The sequence below is a fragment of the Venturia canescens genome, chromosome 7 (genome assembly GCF_019457755.1).
Source record: "Venturia canescens isolate UGA chromosome 7, ASM1945775v1, whole genome shotgun sequence".
In the NCBI taxonomy this organism is placed as follows: Eukaryota; Metazoa; Arthropoda; class Insecta; order Hymenoptera; family Ichneumonidae; genus Venturia; species Venturia canescens.
Window position 1 is genome coordinate 2,144,147 of NC_057427.1, and position 24,427 is coordinate 2,168,573.

Sequence of the window (24,427 nt, forward strand, 5' to 3'; positions counted from 1 at the left end):
CGTACTAGATCAATTATCAAGTTTTTTTTTCGCATAGAACCGAAACAGTTCATGTGATTTTCCTCGAATCAGAATAATTCGAATAAAATATACAATGAATAACCGCATTGTAATATCAAAATCCGCTTCGTTTGAGGCGTCATAATTTCTGATTTGCTCGTGATGGTACTGGAAATAGCCTACAGCAGCTTTTTTTTCTTCTCTTATCCGTGTGTGCATATATATTCAGAACACACACACACACACACACGCAAACACGAATATAGTAGAAAATCGTCGGACTAAAAATAACACCGGGGACGAATAGAGTCGTGGGTGTTTGAGGGAAAAGAAAACACAAAAAATTTCAGGATGAAAAAAAAACGAAAAAGAAAACTCGTGTGTACGACCTCGTACATCATAATCTCAAGGCTTTTGTTACCCACGGAGGTTGAGGCCAGAAAATCATTACATTCGCCGAGTTGTGTTGCATAATGAGGTCGTCGAGTCTCGTGTATACGAGCTTTGTACAAAAATTGATTAAGAAAGAAAAATCGCGATACTGGAGCTTCCAAAATGTCGTTGCATTTTTTTACCGATGAAAACCACGTTCGTGTGTGCGAGTGTGTGTTTTATCTCGTGCATGCCTTCGTATATCGTGCCCATGAAAAAAATTACACAGATTTTTTGTTATTATTAGTTTTTGCAGAAAAATGAGAAGAAAAAGTTTCGTGCCACTCGACTTTATATGAAGCACGATGTCTGTCGAAGCGACAAGTGCCGGAGCTTCGAGTATTCCACGTGGGGACGTGAGAAGCATCGTTAGTTAGGCAAACTCGAGTGCATGTATTCCCCATCTTCGCAGTTTCTGTCGTCGTTCCTTCTTTCTGTATCACTTCTACTGTCACTCCCTCCGACCGCTTCATCGCAGTTGAACGATTTTCATTACGTTTTTTACAGTGCGCCGAATCGATTGATATATTATTCGAAAATAATTTACAATTGACGAAGGAGTTGAATCATTAAATTTTCAACGATATCCAAAAAATACTCTGACAAAAAGGAATCATGGAAATTCATATTGAACCACTATAGATTCAAATAATTTTCGATATTGTGCTTCCCATTTTTACGCGGTTCTTGCGGAAGCTCGAGCTCCCCACGGAAACTTTGAAAACTTAAATTATAAATTCTGTACTTTTGTTATTCATGAAAATTTCATTCCCGCGACTTTATATATTGAATAACTTTTCCCATTCACGAGAATATTAATTAACCGTGCTACGGATACGCTACTAAACATCATTACAACGGCAATGTGGGAATAATCTGTCGTTACTTTCGATACATTCAACAGGTTATTTCGAAAAATGTTGATATTAATGCGAATATAGATTGATGGTTCGATTGATATAACGAAACGTGTGCTGGTAATAGAATAATTGCTGAAAATTCTGTAACATTATTTTCACCACTGAACAATACGATGCAAGAAAAATTTCCATGAAAATTTAACTGCAGTGGAAGGCGGAATGCTTATAACCGTATAGGATAATTTAGTGCTTGGTGAGTGTTCGTGGTAAGGGGGAAAAAAATAAAATAAAATAAAATAAGAAGATGGAAAAAAAAACATGAAAAGTTTGCTGTTGGATATAAAATTGGAGTCTGATCGCGGCCGTTTTCACTTTAATGACAAACCCTTATAAAGATTGGAATCGTGAGTCGACTCTCGTACAGAAGAAACACAGCAGTGAAGTTTAATGATCCCAAACAAAGATGCTGGAAGAAGAAATCTTTTTCGTTGTTGTTGCCAGTTTTTCCTCTCTCGCTTTGCGATCTCTGGCACGACGATGATCCACTTTTATGAGAAGAGACGTCGGAGGCCATACGAGCTCCAAAAGCTCATATACGTGGCAGGTCTTCGTGTTTTACTATATGTCTCCCACAATTTTCCATTAGGTGAGACCGTGCGTATAAGAATGTCGAGAGGGGTTATACCCCAGCTGGCGCCATTTCTTTTCTCTTCCCTATTCGCTCTTTATCATTTCCCATCCTACTTGCTTTATTTTCTTCCTCTTTATCTCTCTCCGGCCCGATCACTCCATCGCGTCATCCCTCTTTTTCCCGTGCTCTTACATCTCTCCAACCGGACGCCTCGCGCTATCCTTTCTTCTCGAGCTATTTATGACGGGGCCATGGAAAACATTTTCCGTATATCACAACGGCAAACTTACATGAACTCATCCCAAAGAGGTTTCCGGGCTTTTCACGGATCTTCCTCTCTTCCTCCCTCTTTTTGCCCCTCCGAGCGCGATGCGGAAGAGATAGAAAAGGATGAAAGGGAGGACGCAGCATACTTTTTATTCTTCTTTCTCTTTTCTTCTTCACTCCGTGGCAAGCGAACTACGAGGCCCTTAAATTGATGTACGGGGCTTTGTTGCCACGTGCATTGACGGATGTTCCATTGTGGACAGAGGAATCTCTTTATTCCCGGAAATAAACCCTCCTCACGAGCATAAACTTCGAGTGCAATATTGTATTTGAAAAACGGATTTATAAAACAAACTTTTTATAACCTCTTCGCGTAATCATTTCTCTGTTACAGATTTGCGGGGTTTCAGCGCTCCGAAACTCAATGAAAAATTGATCCACGTGGCCGCCCGTCTCGGCGACACCATCGTTGTGCCCTGCGTAGCTTATGGGAATCCTCCGCCAACGAACAGGTGACGAAATATACAATGGAAATAGACAATTCATTTTATCCAACGGTGTTGAGCTGATTCGATATTTCCACGCTTCATGAATTTTCCCGACATCGCGAATAATCCCTGACGAATAAATCTCGATATAACATTATAAAAAATATATAAAAACTCATAGAAAAGTCCAAAAATGACTGGATTTTGTCTCAAAATTCTCATTCGATTTATATTCCGTGCTGAACTATTACCATCAATTCCCTTCGTCGGCCTGGAGTAAGCATTTTTTCCAGCGTTCCGTCCGTTTTTTTGCGAGAGCCAGCGATCAGTTTGAGGTTCATTCGTATGCACATTGATCGAGCTAACGCGTTACGTTAATTAACATTTCGGATAAAATTGGAGTTTAAAAAGTCATTAGAATTTGCATAAAGTATGACTTCCACGAGACAGGCTAATCGAACTCTGAGGTAGTTTTTCGCGGGAATAAATTATCAGAGGGTAGTGAGTTCGCTCGCGCTATCCTCCATACTTATTATTTCATATTTTCCACTATTTCTCGGTCTTACATTGCGAGATTGCGTTCCGGGGGCTCTCTGATATTCTGAATCCATTCTATATTCCGATGTGCTACGAGGCGGGAGCAGTGTTAGAGCAGAAAGTCGGTTCCCACTCTCGGAGAGAGAGTTGATTGAATTCTGAGACCGCTGGAGATCAAGGCTGGGGGAGGGCTGATAGGGGCGAGGATATACCGCAGGCATTACACGTAGAGGGGTTTGTTTTTGATCGCTGCCATCGCTATGTGTTGGAAAATTATATTGCTCTGAAGGAGGAGAAAAGTGAGAAAGGAAAAAAGAGAGAGAGAGAGAGAGGGAAGGAGAGCAGGGAGGGGAAAAATCGTGGAGGAAGGAAGGGAGGGGGTTTGGGGTTGGGTAAAAATCTCGAGAATTAATGCTCCCGAAACCGGTTCTCGACGGCGAAACAAGAAGGATCAGGAGTGGAAGGAGCAGGTGAGGAGGCCTGGAAGAGTGCTACGAAGAAGGAAATAAGTTGGGAATAAAAAAAGCTCGTAGAAAAGGCGTTTTTCTAAGAATTGCGGGATAGAAAAAGCGCGGTGGAGTGGGAGAGAAGAGAGTCGAACCTTTTATGAGTACTACGTTACGTGTGGTGAGCAGACAGGGAAAGAAGGATGCGAGGAAAGGAGTGGAAGGTGAAGAGGACCAGAGCTCCTACAGAGATCGAAGTGGGTAGAAGAGAGAGAAACATACGTAGAGGGATTGGAGTAAGAGAACGGCGAGGGTAGAGTTATCCTTGTGATATAATACATATAACGTGGCTCCCTCTCTCTCACTCTCTTCATTCATATACACATATATCAAGGAGCATCTGTATGTGCTCTTCTGGATGAGCCTCTGTATGGGTAGCGCAAACAAACCGACCGCTGATTACAGAGACTGCTTCTGACAGCCCATCAAATATTCCGCGTTTACGTGTACGCCACCGACGTCACTAGGTATTCCGTGCTTGCGTTCTCTCGGAACCCCTCCTCTTCATCCGTTCCGGTTCTGCCCATTCGCCTGGCATTCCTCCCTCGATCCTTCTTCCCCTCGTCCTCCTCCTCTTCCACATTCTATCTCTTCTTCCTCGCCGCGTCCTCACCGTTCTTCGCTACGACGGCTACTACTCCACGACTACCACCCTTGCTCCCTTTCTTCTCTCTCTCTCTCTCTTTGGCCATGCGATGGAACACCGATGGCAAAAGAGGGAGAGAGAGAGAGAGAGAAAGAGGCGTAGAAGAGGGGAAAAGTGGGAAGAGGAAACTAGGGAGATAGAGATGGAGAACGAGCATCCTGAGGGTTTGCTGCCGCAGAGGTTTAGCTTTGGTGTCTGCGTCTCTCTTTCTCTCACCTTCTTCAAGCCTCGTTGCTTTCTCTCTCCCTACATTCCAATCTCTGGTTCATCCTCAGTCCCCTACATCTCACTCCCCGTCCTTAACTTCCTTCCTTCCTTCCTGCGTAGTGCTTTCTCGCCCTCTGGCCTCTTCCCTCCTTCGTGCTCCTAACATCCACCCTCGGCTGACAGTCGCCTACAGCCTTTCACGCGCCATTCACCTTCCCACATTTACTGTCCCTCCTCCGAGCCTCTCGCCTCTTCCCAGCCCCGGACGCCCCGCCAATTTCCCTTCGTAAATTCGATTATCAATTGATATAGCGATGCCAGACCTCTTTTTCGTACCGGAGTAAGCAATAAGGAGGAGTGAAAAGGATGCTGGGCGCAAAGGACCAGCAACGGAAGTCGAGGGTGGCCGAGGCAGTAAGAGAAAAGGAGTAAAAAAAAACTCTGAGATCCTGGAAAGACGTAGCTATATATAACTACCAGTCGACCCTATACCATTCATCGTATTGGCTTGCTTTCTCGAACAGATTCAATCGCGTCCTGTCACGTAAGGTCAATCCTCCCCGTCCTACCGGAATACCACATCGCGGCATGCCGGCAATAAGTTATCGGGGACCAATTGCCTAAACTATGTACATATCGATTGCTCCGCGTCCCGAGAGGGCGTATCCATCGTTTTACATGTTTAATGAAGTGGGATATAACCTCCTTCCTCGCTTTTACTCATATATGTATATGCGCGTGTCCATACATAAGGGATATTTTCAATCCACCTTGGGGCTACTCACGTCCATTCTCCGGCATACTTCCCTGCAACATGAAAACGAAACACTTGAGCCGGATTATCTCAGGCGAATGAACACGTTCGCAGTCATGAAAATCACTGGAGATTCCCTTCCGAAATTCTGACTCTCTGCCTACCACGAACAGCCTCCCAATTCCTCACGTAATGTTAATAAAGTACTCAAACACACACACACACACACACACACACACACATACACAGATGTTGCGTCATTATACCTCAGAGTTGAAGCTTTTACGAGCCTCAGGGATTGTTATTTCAATTTCCTATCCAACTGGGCCGTTCTACATATTCGATCAACTCGATACACCAGATTGAGATCTTCTCGATTGCTTTGAATCTCCTCACACACCTTTCCTCGTGTGTGCGTGAGTGTGCTCGCGCTAAATACGAGCGAAGAAACTCTTCAGCTCCCATTTCCTCTGTTACTCTTTCGCTTTTTTCCCCTCTATTCTACTATATCTGGTTATATATGAAAGAGCAACACAAAACCGACGCCGAATCGTTAGACTACCGTCGTACGGGAATCCGCTATTTCCCGGATAACTACTGGAGATGAGGGATTCTACAGTGCCACCCACACTCGATATACCCTCTCTCCGTATGTACTAGCGCATGTCGCGCTATCACGATTATTCGAGTCCGTTCACTTCCTCGTGTTTTACGCTCTCTCGTCGAAGCAACTCGAAATAATTGGGTGGTGCGGAGAGGATCTCTGTACGAGCAAAGAGAGGGTCATAGATATTCCTGTCGCGTCGCATCACCAACACCAACCCCTAACCCAAATTCAACCCCCCCCTCGTTGCTCTTGTCTTCTTCTACGTGTGTTCTCCGCACCAAGAACTCAAGCATCACCTCGTACATATTCCACGAGGCTTTCTCCCTCGACATTGCCATTTTTCGGTCCACAACGCTCACAGCATCCGACTACTTTGTACATTAGTCACAAACTCGACACTTTTTTTATCTCTACAAACACCTTCGTTCGGTTATTCTTTCCTGAACAATTATCGCTCTCATCGCGTCATTTCGTAGGCTTCCTCGTGACTCAAACCGAGACTGTTTTGAGAAAAAAGTACAGTGACGGTGAAAAATAACAAATCACAGGAATATTAGAATGACTCGTAGCGTTTTGGGTTTTGCAATTTTGGACCGACGTTTTTTTGGTTAAAATCTTTCCAAGCTCAAGAGTTTACAATAATTGTAATAAACGAAGTGTTTATATTTACGCATTTTACAACGATGGTTTTTCATTTTTAAAACTCCGTTAAATGACGGTGAAATTTGCAGGTATGTTGATGCAGAGCACGAGCTAGCGAATTATGAAAAGCCTCTAAGTGGTTGATCAAAAAAAAGGGAAATGAGTGATTTAGCGGAGAATACCTCGTGCAATAAAGTACATGCACTTTACTATAGGGTAAACAGTACAGCACCACGACGAGGTTTTCCCTCGCTCCGGGGGCTGTTATGAGAGAGTAGATGTATGCGCTCCTGCAACACGGAGGGTGAGGGATCACGAGGTGAGGCGCTCGAGCATCGTGCTATCTACAGGAGCCTCCATTATAGATGAATGAGAGGGAGCGAGAGAAAGAGAGATCGAAATATTATCGGAACACGTGTTTCCCATGAAGAGTATCTCCGGGTTCGGAAAATTCACTCGTAGATCGTTACACAAGTACCGCGTAATTTATCCAGTGATACCACCAAACTACAGATATTAATACTCGCTTACACACTGCGAAATCGTATCGAAAAAAATATCGATCGTATTTCCCTCGAATCGAAACAAGAAACGAAAACAAAGAAACTAGAACTTTGGTAGCGACTCGAAGACGTTCACGAATAAATTTGTCTTAAGTCTCTTTATCCAAAGGACCAGGATTCCAATAGTTTTCGAAAACTTTCGAAAATAATTTCTGTGATAATTCAATAATTACAGAAGTTTCGAGGAGGACGTTGCGGGCTCACGTAATTTCTGTACTTTTTTCATATTCATCTGGAATTAAATCTCCCGACACCTGAAAGTTTCTCTTGTTATTTCTCTGATTCGTTTGTAAACGAAGAGAAGCCGCACGAATGTGATGATCTCGAGCGGTCAAACTTTTCCCCAACGAATCAAACTCGGAATATTTCGAACTCGGAATGTTGAATACACACACTTTAGAATTCGAAACAAGCTTAAATATTCTTGGCTCGTGCGACGTCGCGGGACAAAGTCTCTTTTATTTTTTAATTTCACCGTGCATAAGCAGCTTCGTATAGCCCCCTTTTCGGGTATACGAAAAATGAGTTTTCGCTATAACTTTCTTTCGTGCAATATTTCAGATTTTTATCCATTTCTCAAATATTCTGCATTTACAACCCGCCCATGTACAACGATGTTTGTGTAAAGCTGCGATATATCGGCTCGTCGATGAAATGTGCAGATTGAATATCGAACTCCTCAAAGAAATTTATCTCATGTTTATTACACACTCGCGTATACAAATATATTGACTTTTTGAAAAAGTTTATCAAGATTTCCTGTTTATGTTCGCTAGATGGTACTTCCGACGCGATCAACGAGAAGAACCAATCGACGATCTGTCCACCCACTTTGGGGTTCGCGATGGATGTTTAATAATTCACGGTGTACTTGAAAACGATGGTGGCTCGTACTTGTGCACTGCCAGCAACGCTGAAGGCAGCGACAGCCTCGAAGTTAAACTCGCTGTGTCAGCACCACTTAGTGTACACGTTCAACCACCGACCCAAACGGTTGATCTGGGCAAACCCGCGTATCTGGTAAATATTTTGTTGCGTGGCGTGCTGGACGCTCTCGATCATTTTTTTTTTTTTTTTTTTTTTTTTTTTTTTTTTTTTTTTTTTACTATTGAAAATGAATTTCTTCAGAACACTTTTTCATTTTTTGGTGACTCTCTAATGCAACTTTCGAAATGCTCGGGTTCTGATTGAGCGTTTGGAGTGGATTTGTCGCGTTTTATTTTTAATGGGAATTTTTGGGGCAGATTTCAAATTTTGGTGGTTTTATGTTATCGTTCGGTCGACTTAATGTTCTCCTGCCATTTGATCAAGTGCCACCCCGCGTGGCAACCGATTTTTTTGGGGTTTTTTCGCGATTTTTTTGTGGTGACGAAAAAAACACAGACTTTTGAAATTTAAAGGGTTTTTCTATTGATCGCGGGGGATTGGTTTATCTGAGATCACAAAACCAAAGAGCGTTTTGATGCGTAAAGCAGTAGCTATAGCCCGAACTAAAATCATAGAGAAATATTAAAAATTGAAAGATTTGCGCCTTGAAACATTTTTAAAAATTGAAATTTTGTGTTTCGAAGCGCGAAAGTCCTTTGATTTTTGATATTTCTGTATGATTTTAGTTCCGGCGATAGCCACTGCTTTACGCATCCAAACGCTCTTCGGTTTTTTGATCTCGGATAAACCAATCCCCCGGAATCGTGGAAACCATGGAGAAATATATGGGTTTCTGTGGAGTAGTTTTACACCGCGAATCCACCCGAGATATCCGAGTTAAAAAATTCTATTATAGAGTTGAAATACCAATAAATAAACTCTTTGAATTTAAAAGGTCTACGTTCTTATTCCTCGCCGCGAAAAAACCCCGAACAATCCGGCTGCCGCACGGGGCGAGCCCTTAAAGTCGATTTGATTTTTCGTGTCTCAAATCATCGTTTCCAAATGAAATGTGTGTGTGTGTGTGTGTGTGCGTGCGTGTTGTGTGCAGAAGTGTGGAGGTGAATTTCAATTCTATTCACTTTATGACACGCAGACGTGCAGCGCAAACGGCTTTCCCCAGGCTGCTCTGTACTGGCTCAAAGATGGCCAACCGCTGCGTACAGGAGACCACATAAGGGTTGTTTCACGGGAACGAATTTCCGTAATGTCGGTAGCACGCGAGGATCGGGGCATGTATCAGTGCTTCGTCAGGAACGAACACGAGATGGCACAGGGAATTGCGGAACTTCGTCTGGGAGGTAAGCGTTCGTCATTCTGGGACATAATAAAAAGATGGATGCGCTTCCTGCTCCGCTCTTACGTACCATCGAGAAACTTTTTTACCCTGTTTTCCTCGTTCGCAAAGTTCGTAACGATTTTTCAACGAGCAAGAAATAAGACGAATCTTTTATTTTTGAATTTAACTTTTTTTATTCTCCGGCGCATTTGTTCGAATCTTTTATATAATTAACTCAATTTTCTTGAAACTTTATTTTACGAGTTTCAGCTGCGAGCCTCTGTCAGTAAATTTCGATATGATGGAAGTTTTATTGTTGCGCGATCGTCGAAAAATTTGCCCCAATATATTTCCAAGCATATAAATTTAACTCGATTTCGTACGAAAATTATGAACACCGACAGAGAACACTGGACTCGAGGCTCGTCCAACCGAAAGGTTTCTTTTTTCTTTACCACTCCACGTTATTAAATTATCATAACCGTACATAAAAAAAAAAACGAATTATACGAATATAGGCGTAAAGATTCAAAGTGACTTGTTTTTGAAGTAAACAGAGTGCAAATGCAATTAGAATATCAACGTTTCGGAATGACGCATGTAGGAGAAAGGAGGATGGCACAGAATGCTTCGTAGGTGGATGAAGCCAGCTCAGTAATTCCGGGGATATTACGCGCTACCTCGCAACTCAGCAGTGCCTCTATCTGTGAGGTTTACTTCACCATATGAGCATACACGTGCGCGCATATCTAATATATACGAATAGGACAGAGGATTGTAGACGATAGCACGTCGCTACTTCCTCATCTGGTTTGATATTAGAACGAGCATGGCTCTATGTACACGGTACATACCATCTACGTAACAACATCGTCGTTGGATCTCAATTAAACGAGGAGAGGGATTGTGCTAATCTTCATAAAGATATGTCACTAATTTCTCGACTATGCAGTCCCCTGTCAGTGTTCGAGAAGCGACTGATCCATTACGATTAGTTGGAACAGATTATTCAAAAAAATTTCACGAGTATCATCGTTTCGACGGTATTAAGCTCAGGCTGTCTCATTTTGTACATTTCATTTGACATTGTGTGATTTAAAATTGTGGAGTAATTTGTTTCTAGCTTTGAAAAATTCAGTAGCAAGATGGTTGGAAACGAATAAAGACTTATGGGAAATTAAACGCTTTTTCAAGAAGGAAGTAATTGTAGGAAGAGTCGTAGGAATAAAATTTTCCACAGGAATCATTTTTCTTTAATTATTTCATTAAAATTTGCAGAGAAGAGAGACAGAAAAAAGGTTCACTCGTGGCCCAAGTGTTCTTATTCGTCCTCGAAACTTTCATTAGCGAATACAAACGAAGGTTGAGCGAGAGAGAGAGAGATTTTGATTCGATAAGATACATGTGCCTCAGTAACGACTTTTCGGCAATTAAGCCGTTTACAATGAAAAATTAACAAAATAATAAAAAAACACCATAAACCCTAAAAAAATAGAGGTAACATGAAATGAAGATAAACCAACATAAGCAGAAATAAAATATGCGAAACAGAAGCAGATAATGAGTCGTACGAAATCATACAAAATCATCGAAACTCTTACTCTATCAACTATCGAAATACAAATTAAGGGTAAAATAATACTAAATTGTGATCATGAGAAATGCTGAGAGAACGAAAAAATCGTACTCGATAAGCTTGAACATTTTTCGTTTACGATGATATGATTTGTGAAAGTTCGCCAAAGTATAAAATGGGTGAGCACGAGGTGTTTTCCCCAGCCTTAGCACGCTCGCTAAGCAAACTCGACATGATAGTTAGTCTCGTAGATTTGCATACGCTAACGAGGTTCCTGTGGTTTCATCAACGCTTTGCATCTCTCGTCTACATTTGCCTCGCATACTTTGCCACAATATGTATATGTATATTCGCAATAAGAAAGTGTATAGACGTATAACGTAAGGGGCAGTGGACAAAGGCGTGACCACGAGAGATACGTCCATCCGTATAAACCATCGCGGATCATCTTGACTCATCCCGAGGTGGCTTTTCGAGCCAGATTTTCTTCTCTATTATTGTTTCCTATCACTCATTTCCGAAGCTATTTTCAGTGGCAATTTTCATCTCAACTCATCAAAATTTCAACGCGGTTGGTTTAACAACAAGTTGACTGTGTAAACATCTCCGGTGTTTATTCAGTATTAAAACTTCCATAATCCAATATGCTTCTATGGAAGTATCGATCAACGTTCATTGGTCGACGGTTAGCTTCTTTCCACAGTCAAATTCACGCGAGTACAACTATCGAAGGTTAAGTAGTGCCGATTTCCATTGTCGTTTAACGTTTTTTGTTGTTGTATAAGTCGAACCGATGACTTCACCTTCGATAGGCGTGGTTCAATAATTCAATAACTTGTTCAAATTTTATTTCGATCGAGTACTCCAGCGAATGGAATGGAAGAAAAATTTTCGCGGAGTCACGAGAATGTCTCGCACCTCGAGCTCGAAATTCAAACGATGTCACATTCATTGGGCCAATAGAGTTTATTCGAATTGGATTATTATTCGAATCGGAAACTTGTAGAGATTTGAAAAAATGTTGATAGCAGGATGCTGGATTTTTACGGAGCTCGAGTATTTGCTGCGGCAGCTTGTTCTTCCTGAGAACTGCAAAGCGCAGATCTCATTCCCTGCAAATGATTTTTTCACTAACGGAAATATCGTTTTTGTCCACACTGAATTTTCTCTCCTCACGGAGAGAGTCTTTTGAGCCAAGGTTTGATCAAATGGGAGGAAGCACGAAAAAGATTCGGAATATCGAAATGCACCACCCTTCTTTTTTTGTCTCTTTGTTGCTCAACCGGAAGTGAGGAAATTTCTGATGGACCGAAACTCTCGAAGCTTGGCAAAGGTGCTAGGTGCCCCATTGAATGAAACTTATGAGTGTACGTGTACGTGTCGGTGTACCAGATCGAGCTGACTCTGAATTCGCGTTGCATTCAGCACAGAAGCAAAATCTTTATCCCGAATGCTCCCGATACTCCCTCCTATATACGTACCAATAGTATAGAGAGAAGGTAAACCCCTTACAGAGAAACTACGAGTGCCTGACTGGTATCCATGGTAATCTAGAATCTTGGCCGTAGGATTACTGACAGTAGCATCCTGCTCTTCCCTCTTTCCCTCTCTCTCTTCCTCCCTTCCCCTCTTCCTGTCTTTATCTCTTTGTAGTTCTTCAGGATATTCGAATGCCGCGATATAGTAATCCATTTTCAGCTGCATCTCCTTTAAGGATATCGGAGGATTCCTCTTACGTACATATATTCGTAATCGTGCAAGATAAACGAAGAATAAATAATACGATACGTACAAACACATCGAAGAATTCTACCTGCTTTTATTTCGTCCTCTTTGTTTCTCCGAAACAGCAACGTTCGAGTCTTGGAATGTACATTCTTTCGTGTATCTTACAGCCTCGGTAATGCATTCCAACCAAAATAGGTGAACGGAGACTCGAATTTCATGGTTTCATAGTTTTGATTAATTTCGAGGAAATCTAAATGATAATTTATGCCTTAATTGGATGAGGAGAGGTGAATGATTCAACTAACACTAACGACGAGGCGCCGAAGAGAGACAAGAAATTTAATGAAATTTTCTGGATTACTCAGCTCTTACTTCAGGATAAATTTGATGAAAGAAACAAAAGGCGATTTTGAATAACGCGCTAGAGTGACAGGGATGATTAATGAAGAAAAAGGAAAAAGGAGGGTAGAATAATTTACTCGATTACCTCGCACCCTCGACAATTAAAAATGGTTCCCCGTACATTCGTTTTGCCTCAAAGTCACGACTCGTTAAGTTTTACGTAATTAATGTGTTGGGGAATTCTGAATTGCGTTCGAAAACGAGTCGAATAATGACGATAAAAACACTCTTTTTTTTCGCAAACAAGAGAAAACAATGCACGATGTCAATAAGTTTCTTCGTCATTAAAACGTAAAGTGACGAAAAATCGATGAGCGAAAATATTCGAAAGTCTATTAAATGAAACTCTGTTTCGTTCGCGAGCAGAGATTTCTCCACAGTTGGTTTACAGATTTATCGAACAAACGATGCAGGCCGGGCCAACGGTTTCGCTGAAATGTAGCGCCGCCGGAAATCCAACCCCTCAAATATCATGGTTACTCGATGGTTTTCCTCTGCCGCAAAATGACCGGTTACTCATCGGCCAGTACGTTACCGTATACGGCGATGTTATTTCTCACGTCAATATTACAATGGTCAAATCGGATGACAGCGGGGAATACGAGTGCACGGCGAGCAGTCGAGCCGGAGTTGCGTCGCACTCGGCACGTCTCAACGTTTATGGTGAGCTGATAAGAGAACAATAACGAAAAACAATCGTTTTTTCCAGTCTCTCGTATCCGAAGGAAATCCTATTTTCGTCTCAAGCTCGACGAATTATTGAATAAAATGAAAAACCTAGCGACCGGTGAAATGATCGATGCAAATTTCGTCGGAAGCATCTTAAGTAGCAGTGGAAAAACGACAATTGGATGAAAAGAAATGCAAAATGATCGGGTTTGACGTTGAAAATGTTGTTTGTCGATGCACCAAACTGCAAGTTATCCCCGGCCCGCTTATGCATACACCGAAGCGGAGGAGCGAAGCAGAAAGTGAAAAATTTTGCGTATAATTGAGAGTGCCGGGAGGAGGGCTTAAAATGACGAGGCTTATGTGTATATAGAGTTTGTATATAAATGGAGAGAGGATTGCAGATGAGCTTGACGCGTTATATGTACAGATAGTCGATGGTATTTCGCGTAGTTCGAGCCATACATGCCGCGTGCATTTTGCGACAAATCTCGTCCATTATCGGCTATCGATTAGAGTGCTCGGCAAACCGTGCTCCGCGAGTCATCGACTCTATCGTCGCTTATACTTGTCCCACACCCTTGCCATTGCTATCTAGTCAAGTAGAATCGATTTCGTCTCTAGAATCAATTAATATTATGCCATTGTTATAAATATATGCTCAAGTCTCTCTGTATTCAAATCACTTTTTCATTATTCGTATTAATTCAGCAAGCGATCCGATGGTTTTATGTAAAAATTCAAGTACACGAGGTGGACGAGTATGAATGAAATTGCGATTACCAGCAATTTTTCTTTGATATTCGGTGTTAAGCTACTGCTGAAATTCTTGACGAACGATTTTATTGAGAATTCTCGCGGAATTATTCGATCCGCGGTTACCCTAGCACGGTGCTTTTCCAAATTCTGTTTACTTAGGTAACGAATTTCGATATTGTTAATATTCATTATTCGATTAACGTTAAAGTAATTGTTTTCAAAGCTGAATATTGTTGTAATATAATTACAAGTATGATGGTGCGGTGATAAAATTTAATGAGCGTGTATGATGAATGTTTGATGACGTCATAAGGTATTTTAACAATTATACTATCGCATAAAATGGCATCGAGTGAAATTATGCAAAGTGTTTGCTGATAAATTTCCTTCGAAATTGGGTTTGACTGAGCGCATCAATAATGGAAACGCTCGGTCAAATGCCCGCAGTGAAAATGTCGTTGCTTCGAACCGTTCCGGATTGGGCGTCGGAACGATTGCAGTTTTCGCAATATTAATTGTTGCACGTACTTTTTTGAATGAGAAGTAAATTCGTTTTTTCAAACTGTTTTAGGATTACCATACGTTAGACACATGCCAGCAATTTCAGCAGTCGCAGGGAAACAACTACAAATAAAATGTCCAGTCGCTGGTTATCCGATCGAATCGATAGTCTGGGACAAAAGTAAGTGAAGAAATATTCTCGATATGAATGCAATTATTATTTCGAATAATATTTGAGCAAACAATTTTTTACCACTGTTTTTCGTCGCTCGAAAACCGACGGGAATGGAAACAGGGGATGAATTTATTCACGCAGTCACGATGATATTATATTTATATGCGTGTTCACGATTGTGGTTGGATACACTTCGGAATGTGCAAATATTGTCACTGCCGGAAGGGGTGTCGAGTGGACCCATATGCACGCGCACACGTGTGTATATGGAATTTTTGACTAAATCGATGGTCACTATCGACACTGCGATTCCTGTATTTATTTAGCTATTTTTTGTTTTCTAACTTTGGAGGATAACACGAAAAAACACTTTCAACGAACTGCGCGGATCTTGGCGAAATTTTTTTCGGCCATTCTAAATAATAATCAGTAAGAAAAAGACTCGTGATCGCGTACCGATTTTTCGTTCATCTTTATGTAGTTTTTGGGAACGAGAAAGTGTTGGAGCTCTGCGACGAATTTGATCGTAAGATTTTTGTTCTTACTCCTCCATTTACACACGAACGATGAAACACTGTTCTTGGATTGCAAAGTAATGCAGTTTTTCGAAGTTTGCACTCAACGTTGATGTTCGAAATTTTCCTGTGATGGGAGAAATTTGAAACGAAGTTGAAATTGGGAGGATCGCGTTTTCGTCTATTTGCTATGAAACAGCCCATACGTATCGAGCTCACAGTTTGCATTTTCATATCCTCATCAACCCACTCTCGATTCGAACGTTTTCACAGTAATGTTTGTCCGTCTGCTCTAACCGAACTTCTCCCATCAGCTCCTCTGTTCGTTCCGTGCAAACGTACAGGAAATGAAAAATAATTCAAACAGGGATGTGCGGACGTTCGAAAAAAATATACGGTTAAATAAATAATCTTTATTTGATGGAGTATTCGTCGTTTATTTAAAAGAAAACTCAAATTCGATGAAATTCGTGTTTCGAGTGAACCAATAATCGGTTTGTTTTTGCTATCGTTTCCACCGAATCCGATTTTTTCATGCGTACGCTTTATTGAACCACTTTAATATCCGATGATTATCAATATTCCGAAATTATATCAGGCAATTTCTTCGGCACAATCGATCGAGGGTTTTTTTTCTTTCCATGTGGTTAAACAGAATATTCCAATTTGCACGTTTTCCAGACGGCACAAGATTGCCCACAAACATGCGTCAGAGAGTGGGAAATGGAACGCTCGTAATCGACATGGTTCAACGCAACGCGGATCAGGGAACTTACACTTGCACGGCTCGTAACAAACACAATTATACCTCCCAACGTTCCGTCGAAGTTCGAGTTCTCGGTGAGTTTTTTCTCTCCTATGCTTCATTATCAACACTTCAGATATTTGATATCGTCGATAAAATGACTTTGAATGATGAGTTATAGGAATTCCGTGTACGGAGCTTCGTCTTAGGTTTTACTTTTAGTACGAGAAATGAGCAGCGTTCACTGAGGAAACAGAACGTACGTTTTGCGACGGAGATCCTCATTCCTTGCAACGCAATTACTCACTCTTGTTTTTTACTTTTGTTTCTTTTTAAATGCTGCTCATCTTTACCATTGCGGAGGTCATGAGTGCAGCTTTATTTATGTAAGATAAAAGTACGCTCGCGTATTCATAGGTCGATACATTTTTCATCAAGCAGCTTCTACGCACGTCGGAGCTCGCACTCTTTCTTTTTCTCTTTCGTTAAAGAATCCTTAATGAAGGGGCCAAGAACTGTGCTCAGGCTACAGGCATTTCCGGTGCCTCTCATGCTCCGGCGAATCTCCGCCCAAGCGCTTTTCTCTTCCCGAGGCTTTACTTCTCTTTTACCAATCGATGTTCATCGGGCTTGACGTTCTTCTTCTCTCCTCCCTCCATCTCTGCAACTCGTTCCCTCTCGCTCCTCCCTCCCGCTTTTTCACGTTCAAACTCTCACGCGTTAACTTTCCGATAATTTACCAGCGAGAATTTCAACGAGAATTTCGTAATTCTACCCTCTCAGTTGCCGAGGACCGCAACGTGAAAGCCGAGAAGTCCAAAGTTAGGCTAAACCGCGACTGTATACGGGACATCCCATGCGAAACCACTTAATCCTCGTACAACCCTGATCCAAAGTGTTATCTTCGGGGATTGGAATTCGGGAAGAGTCTCGTTGCCGAACATCAATCATCGCATATTGCTTGGAAAAATGACACCGACGAATCAGCAGCACTCGTCGGAATATATTCGTATCTCAATCAATGCTTCGAATAGCTGAGACATTGTCAATAAAATGTTCCGTTCAATCGAATATTTAGCGATGAAAAATATCGAAAAATACGTTTGCTTGCTGCTTATTCATTCGCGATTACCGAGTGATTGGTTTTCACCTGGAATTTCCAATGTGCGACGCTTTCGAGATGAGCAGCTTTTTACGACAGCGTTAGAAAGGTCCAGCAACGTTTGACCCGAATCAGCGTGAACACGTCCATGCTTTGGAAACTTCATTCTCTGGAGCGAGTGGCGAGCGGTGGCAGCAGCGAGGAAAATTCTATCGGATTTGGACGCGGCAACTTTGTCTTTTGTCGTTTTCAAATAGCGTTTTTTCAACAAACTATGTGAGAGAAACATTTCAAGCTTCTCCTTTTCCACGAACTCACGATTTGATTGAAATTTGTTCGGTCTGTGTTTAGAAAAAGAGCTTTTTCGATCTGTCATATCGAGCCGCACTCATGGCCTCCCAACCGGTCGGCGAAGAGGTCGACACGCGAAACTCTGGAATCAGAGCAAGTCAGAATACTCGACCGTCAAAGTATTGCGAATAACCAAATATACGATTTCCATTGTTTTGTTCTTACTAACCACAACGATGCAAAATATAACCAGTGAAAGGATATTTTTTTTCCAGAAGTGCCAATGGCACAAAAATGATCGATACGAATATTCAAGTGCGCTTATAGGTAACTCCTCATTCTGTTTTATACTCCCTAGCATTCGTTCTCTGAATAAAATTTCAAAATATTATTCGAGAACGTTCGAAGAATTAATTGCTACACTGCGTGGCATTTTTCCATGATCACGAGGATCGACCCCATGGCCAAAGCTAGTCCACTAATTTCGAGCAATCCCAACAATAATGGAGCCCGAGATGAAAGTAGTTAGCAGCAAATCAGTGAATCCAGGCCAAGCACAAACGTCTTTCGTGTAAAAAAAAAATCCAATTCCAGGTTCGACGATGCCTCAAAGTGCATACGCCCCAAACTTATATTCCCCTTCAATTGACATTTTATTTCCATATTTATAAAAAAATGATAGGAGGATAAGTTGAGGGAAGCAGGGAAAATGTAAAAAAAATTATTCGAAGCCCTTCGAGAGTCAACTAGCGTGTGGTGTGTAGAAAAATATACACAAGGGGTAAAATATAATCTGCGCCCGGAGCACCGCAACTCACTGCACCGCTCAAGCATCTGTCCTGCACGCGCGCCTACAGCTCTCTAAATATATTTGTATATATCTCTCAATTTTCCAACTCTCAAACTCACATATGCATATACAGATATACATTTATACATATTACCTATGTATATTATATATCTTTGTATATCAATGTATATATACATGTCTATAAACTCCTACATGCCCGAAATATATGAATACCTTTTATACATATGTATATACATAGAGCCACGAACCCGATACATCCTTTACAGAGCGCCACTAAAAGTTACCGTAACCAGCTCACGTAGAACGTTAAGCTTTCATGCCCCATAGTAATACAAGCTCGTCAATCTCAGCCGAGCACTCGTGCACACAGAGACAAATACATAGACACACACACACGTGTACACACAGTCGAATACACACAAACACAAAGACACTTGCGCGCGCACACAGTTTAAGGTATATTGATGTATGGACGCGTTCGTATAAGGGTTAAACAACCCTGTGTACACGGACGCATGTGTATTTAAGAAAAATCTGGAGCTCCATGGTTTCTGGGGATCCCGATTTGTCTCGTGATTTATTTTTGCTCATTTTTTACAAAGATACTCGTAAATGATGGTTGAGTTTATTTCCAGAAGAAAAGACTTTCCGAGGATTTTTTGGCAATGGTTTTCGCATTAAATTGAAGAAGTTTCGGGATTTTTCGTAGGATATTTTGAAATGAGAAGTAGTCCGCTCGACTGTTCGGGTAAAAATTGCCGGTGTGGAATTCGATGTGCTTCACTTTACGAAGTGTTCTTCGACTGGAAAATAAAATTTTTGTCTCGGTATCAAAAGTACAAGGATATAAAAAATATCGAGTTTCGTTCTCATCATATCGTAAATATTAATCGCGAAAGAGCCTCTCCTATGTTACCGAGCGCGCTTCGGATGCAACTATAAAAGTGATTTTTCAGTCCCACGATTTCGGCGATGCAGAGACGAGCCAAAACGCAACACTGGAATGTGATTACAGACATTTTTGTATGTATGTGCGCACCCTTATGTAATGTCGTTCGACAAAAAAATTGCGTAACGAGTTCATTTCATGTACCCAATCGCGAGACGAACGTATCAGAGAGGATCATAACTATTTTACTCACTTTTCTCTCGCGTTCTCACACGGATTGGTACAAAGTAGTACATTCGTGTGATTTTTTTCACTCTTTTTATCCTACTCGCTGAATTTGCCGTGCTCATCCACGACAGACGAAACGTGCTGCGAATTTACAAATGTCTATACTTTCTCTCTCTCTCTCTCTCTCTTGCATCCTTTTCTTTTTCAAATCTCTCGTCTCTTCAACGACCAAAATCGATTCGCCTGTGTATAATAATGCGAGGAGTCCTGAAATTGTGCCAAGTCGAATCCTGCCGCCAAAGCATAAAGGGCACTGTCCCCAAAGAAACGAATATACGTATACTTACATCGATGAGGACAGAACGTACTTACACATCCGTGTACTTCGTAGTATCCTGCTCAATCGATCAACGACATCGGGTTATACGGCGTGTTACGCCGCAAGACTGATTGCCAAACTTCGCGAAAGTACTTCCGGCCATTTTACCGAGGTCTTTCGTTCAAATTAAAAGGGTCTCAATCACTGGAGTCTCGCTACATCGAAGTCCATCCTCGCACTTGCTACCTGCTCGAATAGAAGTGAGAAGTTGAAGTGACAAGCTTCGGTTTTAAAAATTAGTGAAATTATTTATCGAGGACAGAATTTATGACAATTCGTGGGACTGATTTGATTCAACTGCAAAATTTTGAACCAAGTTTTTTGAGTTTTACAAGGGGAAACCAGATTTTGTTGCTTAACAGGAAGTGAAATACATTGAGCTGATAATATACGGACTGAAAACATTCGAAGAGAAAAAATTCTGTTTTTTTTCCTATTGGATCGAGATAACGAAACGTTTCGAATGTTCTCAGCTTTCCGTAAGAAACGTACGATCCAACGATGACACGATTTTCTTTTCTTCTTTTTCCATACGGTATATCTTACTCGCTCGAGGAAAAAATGGGCAGACAAATACATTTCCGGGGGGTTGAAATTCAATCGTGTTTGTATACGAGGAGGAAAAAAAGAAGAACTGGGACGCGACACTCTTCTGGTGTTTTCTTGGCTACTGCTTCGAGATAGCCTCGACAGCTGTGCCGAGTCTCACACTCTTGAAATCTTCATCGATCTTCTGTATTCGCGTAACGGAAGCACAGAAATCCTGTTGAAATCAGGTCAAATTCAAATCACGCGCTGGAGTTTGAGAAAATCCAATTTTAATTCCTATTTCCCTTATAATTGCAAGAATTCGAATCGCTCGACGGGCAAAAGAAAACATTTGGAACGTTGATCATTGAACCTTGCCTCGCAAGGAAAATATTTTAATAAGAAAACCTTATTCGAACCAATGTAAATAAGAGTATGAAAACTTGAAACATCGCTCAGGACTTGGATGTAAAGGGTATACTCGATACATAACACACAGATACCCCGCTATAAATATTGCTACTGACACAAAATATTTCACACGCAAATATACATAAATATATATAAACATATAAATATTCTGATATATATTTATATATGCCTATATATATATAGCTTCTGCCTTAGTCCTAAAGGCCCGAATAACTGGCTATGGATCGTCTCTGCGTTAGTCTCTCTTTCTTTTTATGTGTGTGTGTGTGTGTGTGTGTGTGTGCGTCTCTCTCTGACTGTATATCTATAAAATGTGTTGTCGCAAAAGAAAAACTTGAAGGAGCGCGCGCAGCCAAAAAAATGGCGATAAAATACGCAAAAGACGGTGTGCGAGCAAGTGACGCTTCTTGAATTAATTTCTTCGTTTGTTCCTTCTATTAAGTTATAATCTGGTTGATTTAAATTTTTCTATCACACACTCGTATGATTTAAACTTGAAATGGGAATGTTCGATATCTGTTTTTTGTTGTGTCTGTTGTTCTTTCAGTGCCACCTAAAATCACGCCTTTCAATTTTGCTCGCGATTTAAACGTAGGCGATCGTATAAGCGTACAGTGCGTTGTCGTAACCGGTGATCTACCGTTGACCTTCACTTGGCTAAAAGATAACGTACCGATCGAGGATAACGATAAGATTACCGATACTTCCGGGGTCGGTTCAATTAGCTCGATAAGGGGCATCAAGCAGAGCGGAGATACGAATGGTCCAGCCGCGATGAACAACGCAATTCGAACCTCGAGAAATGAGAATAAGCAACGGTCGAGGAACAGAGATAACGCCGATGATAATGCATCAAAAACGGCCGTCAACAACGGATTGTTGACCGGTTACGAGGCCATCACCATCCGGCAATACGACGCTTTTAACAGCGCCCTGAGCCTTAGCCCGATCGCACCTGTTCACAACGGCACTTATACGTGTCGCGTGACCAACGGTGCTGCGACCGTCGCTCATTCTGCACCCCTCCACGTTAACGGTAACCAATTGCGCGATGGTCCTTCCAAACGATCCTTTTTTACATCTTTTTTTCTCTCCTCTTCTTCGATGACCAAACAATCAAGACGAGAGAGATTACAGATTAAACATATTGCGCTATTAACTCGATCGTTTTCGATAGATCCGCCCCACATATATTTATTCTCAGGAATTAAAATTTGTAATCAGAGATCGTTGTACGAGCTCCAATCGTTCAAACGTCTCATTCTCATTTCGGGCACATTCTTTCGCGAGTTGTCACTCTAAACTTTGTTGTATTCTCTCACCATTTTCCACGGAAACTTGGCTCATAAATGAAAAAAAAAAAAAAAAAAAAAAAAAACTATCTTTTCCGCCAAGCAATAGTCCGTATAAATCAGAACATTTTTTTTTTCCAAAAACTCAAATCTCTTTCTCCTACTTTTTAATTTCAAATCGTAGATGCTTCTGATATTTGAAATGCTATTCGAAATACGATCGAGAGCCTCGAAAGACAAGCTCTATCAATTCTCCTTTTCTCAATCTTCTTCTATTCTTAATCTTCTAAAAACTACAAATTTACTATAATACTGTGCTATACTCTACGTTTTTTCATATATATTTTTGTTTCTATTTTTGCTACATGCTAAATATCATATTGCACGCAAATCCTCTGTTTCGATCGAGTGTCGAATCGTTGCAAGTCGTATCGATCTTAATCCTACACACGCTCATCGACTTGGCTCGTCAATTTTTGCGAAGGATTTACTGCTCCAATTAACAAAATGAAAGTCGATACGGCTTGTGCTCCGAACACGCACTCGCTACATTTTCATATGTATATATATACACATATATATGTATAAAAAATGTAGATCGTATTTTACGGATTGTCTAAATAGTTTCAATTCATTATATCTTATACTTGAGAAGTTCCTGCACGCCTTTTTTCTCTGCACGCAAATTGCACGCTTCGTTCGGGTTTAACATGTCAGACGAAACTATATACATCACATGGGATTCTTCATGTATTTCGTACACATTTTTTCCTCGTTGATGTGTTTCTTTTTTTCTCTAAATAATAAGAGACTCAGTGCTGGGAGTTGTCGAACCGATGATTTCTTCAGCTAGTTTAGCTAAGTAAAAAAAAATGGATTTTCGTCGGCATCTTTGGCCAATTACCCAAAGTAGGATAATGAGAATAAATCTTACACCGCATGAAACAGAATTTGGGGGTCGATATATGAACGTTCTCGGCTTAAACAAACGTCTTTTATTTCAAATGAAAAGTCATCCCCTTTGTAGCTAACGACTGGAGAAAAAGAAAACAATTTAGTTTGTGTGGGGAATGATGGAATAAAAGTCTCTCGGACTGTGCGGGAATCTGTGTTTTCAACGCCCTTCCCCACTTGGGAATTCTCCGGCGCGATTTTCGCCCTCCCTCCCTCCCCCCCCCATCTACCCACAGGAAAATGCATTCTTTCGATACTTCGAAGGCCTTAACTCTCACGATAACATTCGCAACGAATATATACACAACACTGAGAACACCGCACCGAATGAATGTGCTTTCACGAATAGCAACCCCAAAAGGACTCGAACGCGAATGATCAACACTTTGGAACCCGAAATATTTGGAAAAACAGAATACGCGCGTAGACACACGAACACTCAAATTCACCCTAAACGTTGCTGAGGTAATACAAATAAATAAACTCTTGAAACTTCGCCTTCGTCATGTTTCATTCCCAACTCGAAAAATCCCGTAATTTTTGGCCGTTTTTTCGTACAGCATTGACCATTGTCACACAGGGTTGGTCATTCATTAATGAATTTTTGATATACGTCGAGTGTCACTGAAAAAAATGGATTTTTATCGAATTTCACAGTCTCCGGTTCGAATGGAAGACATTTTTTCGGAAGAACCACTACGAAAATTGGCAATATTCCCGCAGTTAAAAAAATATCTTTTCCTCAGGCTCAGGCAAACCACGAAACAAAAACGCATTCAGCAAGATCCATTTTTTCTCAGTGTCATCGCATACAGCGTTCATAATTACGTATCGTGTATCTCACTTATTAAAATTGAAGTAACGTAGGTATTTTTTTTTTCTCATTCACGAATGAATCGTATTATACGTACAATTAATAAAAAATTTTTAAAAAAATACAAAACCAATTCATCGTATTTTCATTATTAGATAATTGTGATTTTTTCGTAATAGTAATATTTATATTATACATGAATATCATCGAACTTTTGGGCTGTGTTTATTCATAAGATTTTATACTATGATAATAACATTTGTCACGTAGATAATAATTATTTCGTGGGAG

General features: G+C 41.0%; 1 protein-coding gene across 7 annotated transcripts in view; it reads left to right on the forward strand.

Moving 5' to 3' along the window:
* Nucleotides 1-24,427, forward strand: part of LOC122413233 (Down syndrome cell adhesion molecule-like protein Dscam2) — an 86,691-nt gene that overhangs the window by 36,089 nt on the left and 26,175 nt on the right. For 6 of the 7 annotated variants that reach the window (XM_043423434.1, XM_043423435.1, XM_043423437.1 and 3 more), the window contains 7 exons: nt 2,585-2,702; nt 7,917-8,160; nt 9,164-9,368; nt 13,419-13,715; nt 15,052-15,162; nt 16,353-16,511; nt 21,624-22,112. In XM_043423434.1, the coding sequence (XP_043279369.1) occupies nt 2,585-2,702; nt 7,917-8,160; nt 9,164-9,368; nt 13,419-13,715; nt 15,052-15,162; nt 16,353-16,511; nt 21,624-22,112 (1,623 nt within the window). The remainder of the gene's footprint in view (nt 1-2,584; nt 2,703-7,916; nt 8,161-9,163; nt 9,369-13,418; nt 13,716-15,051; nt 15,163-16,352; nt 16,512-21,623; nt 22,113-24,427) is intronic. The other variant, XM_043423432.1, reaches the window with a different exon arrangement.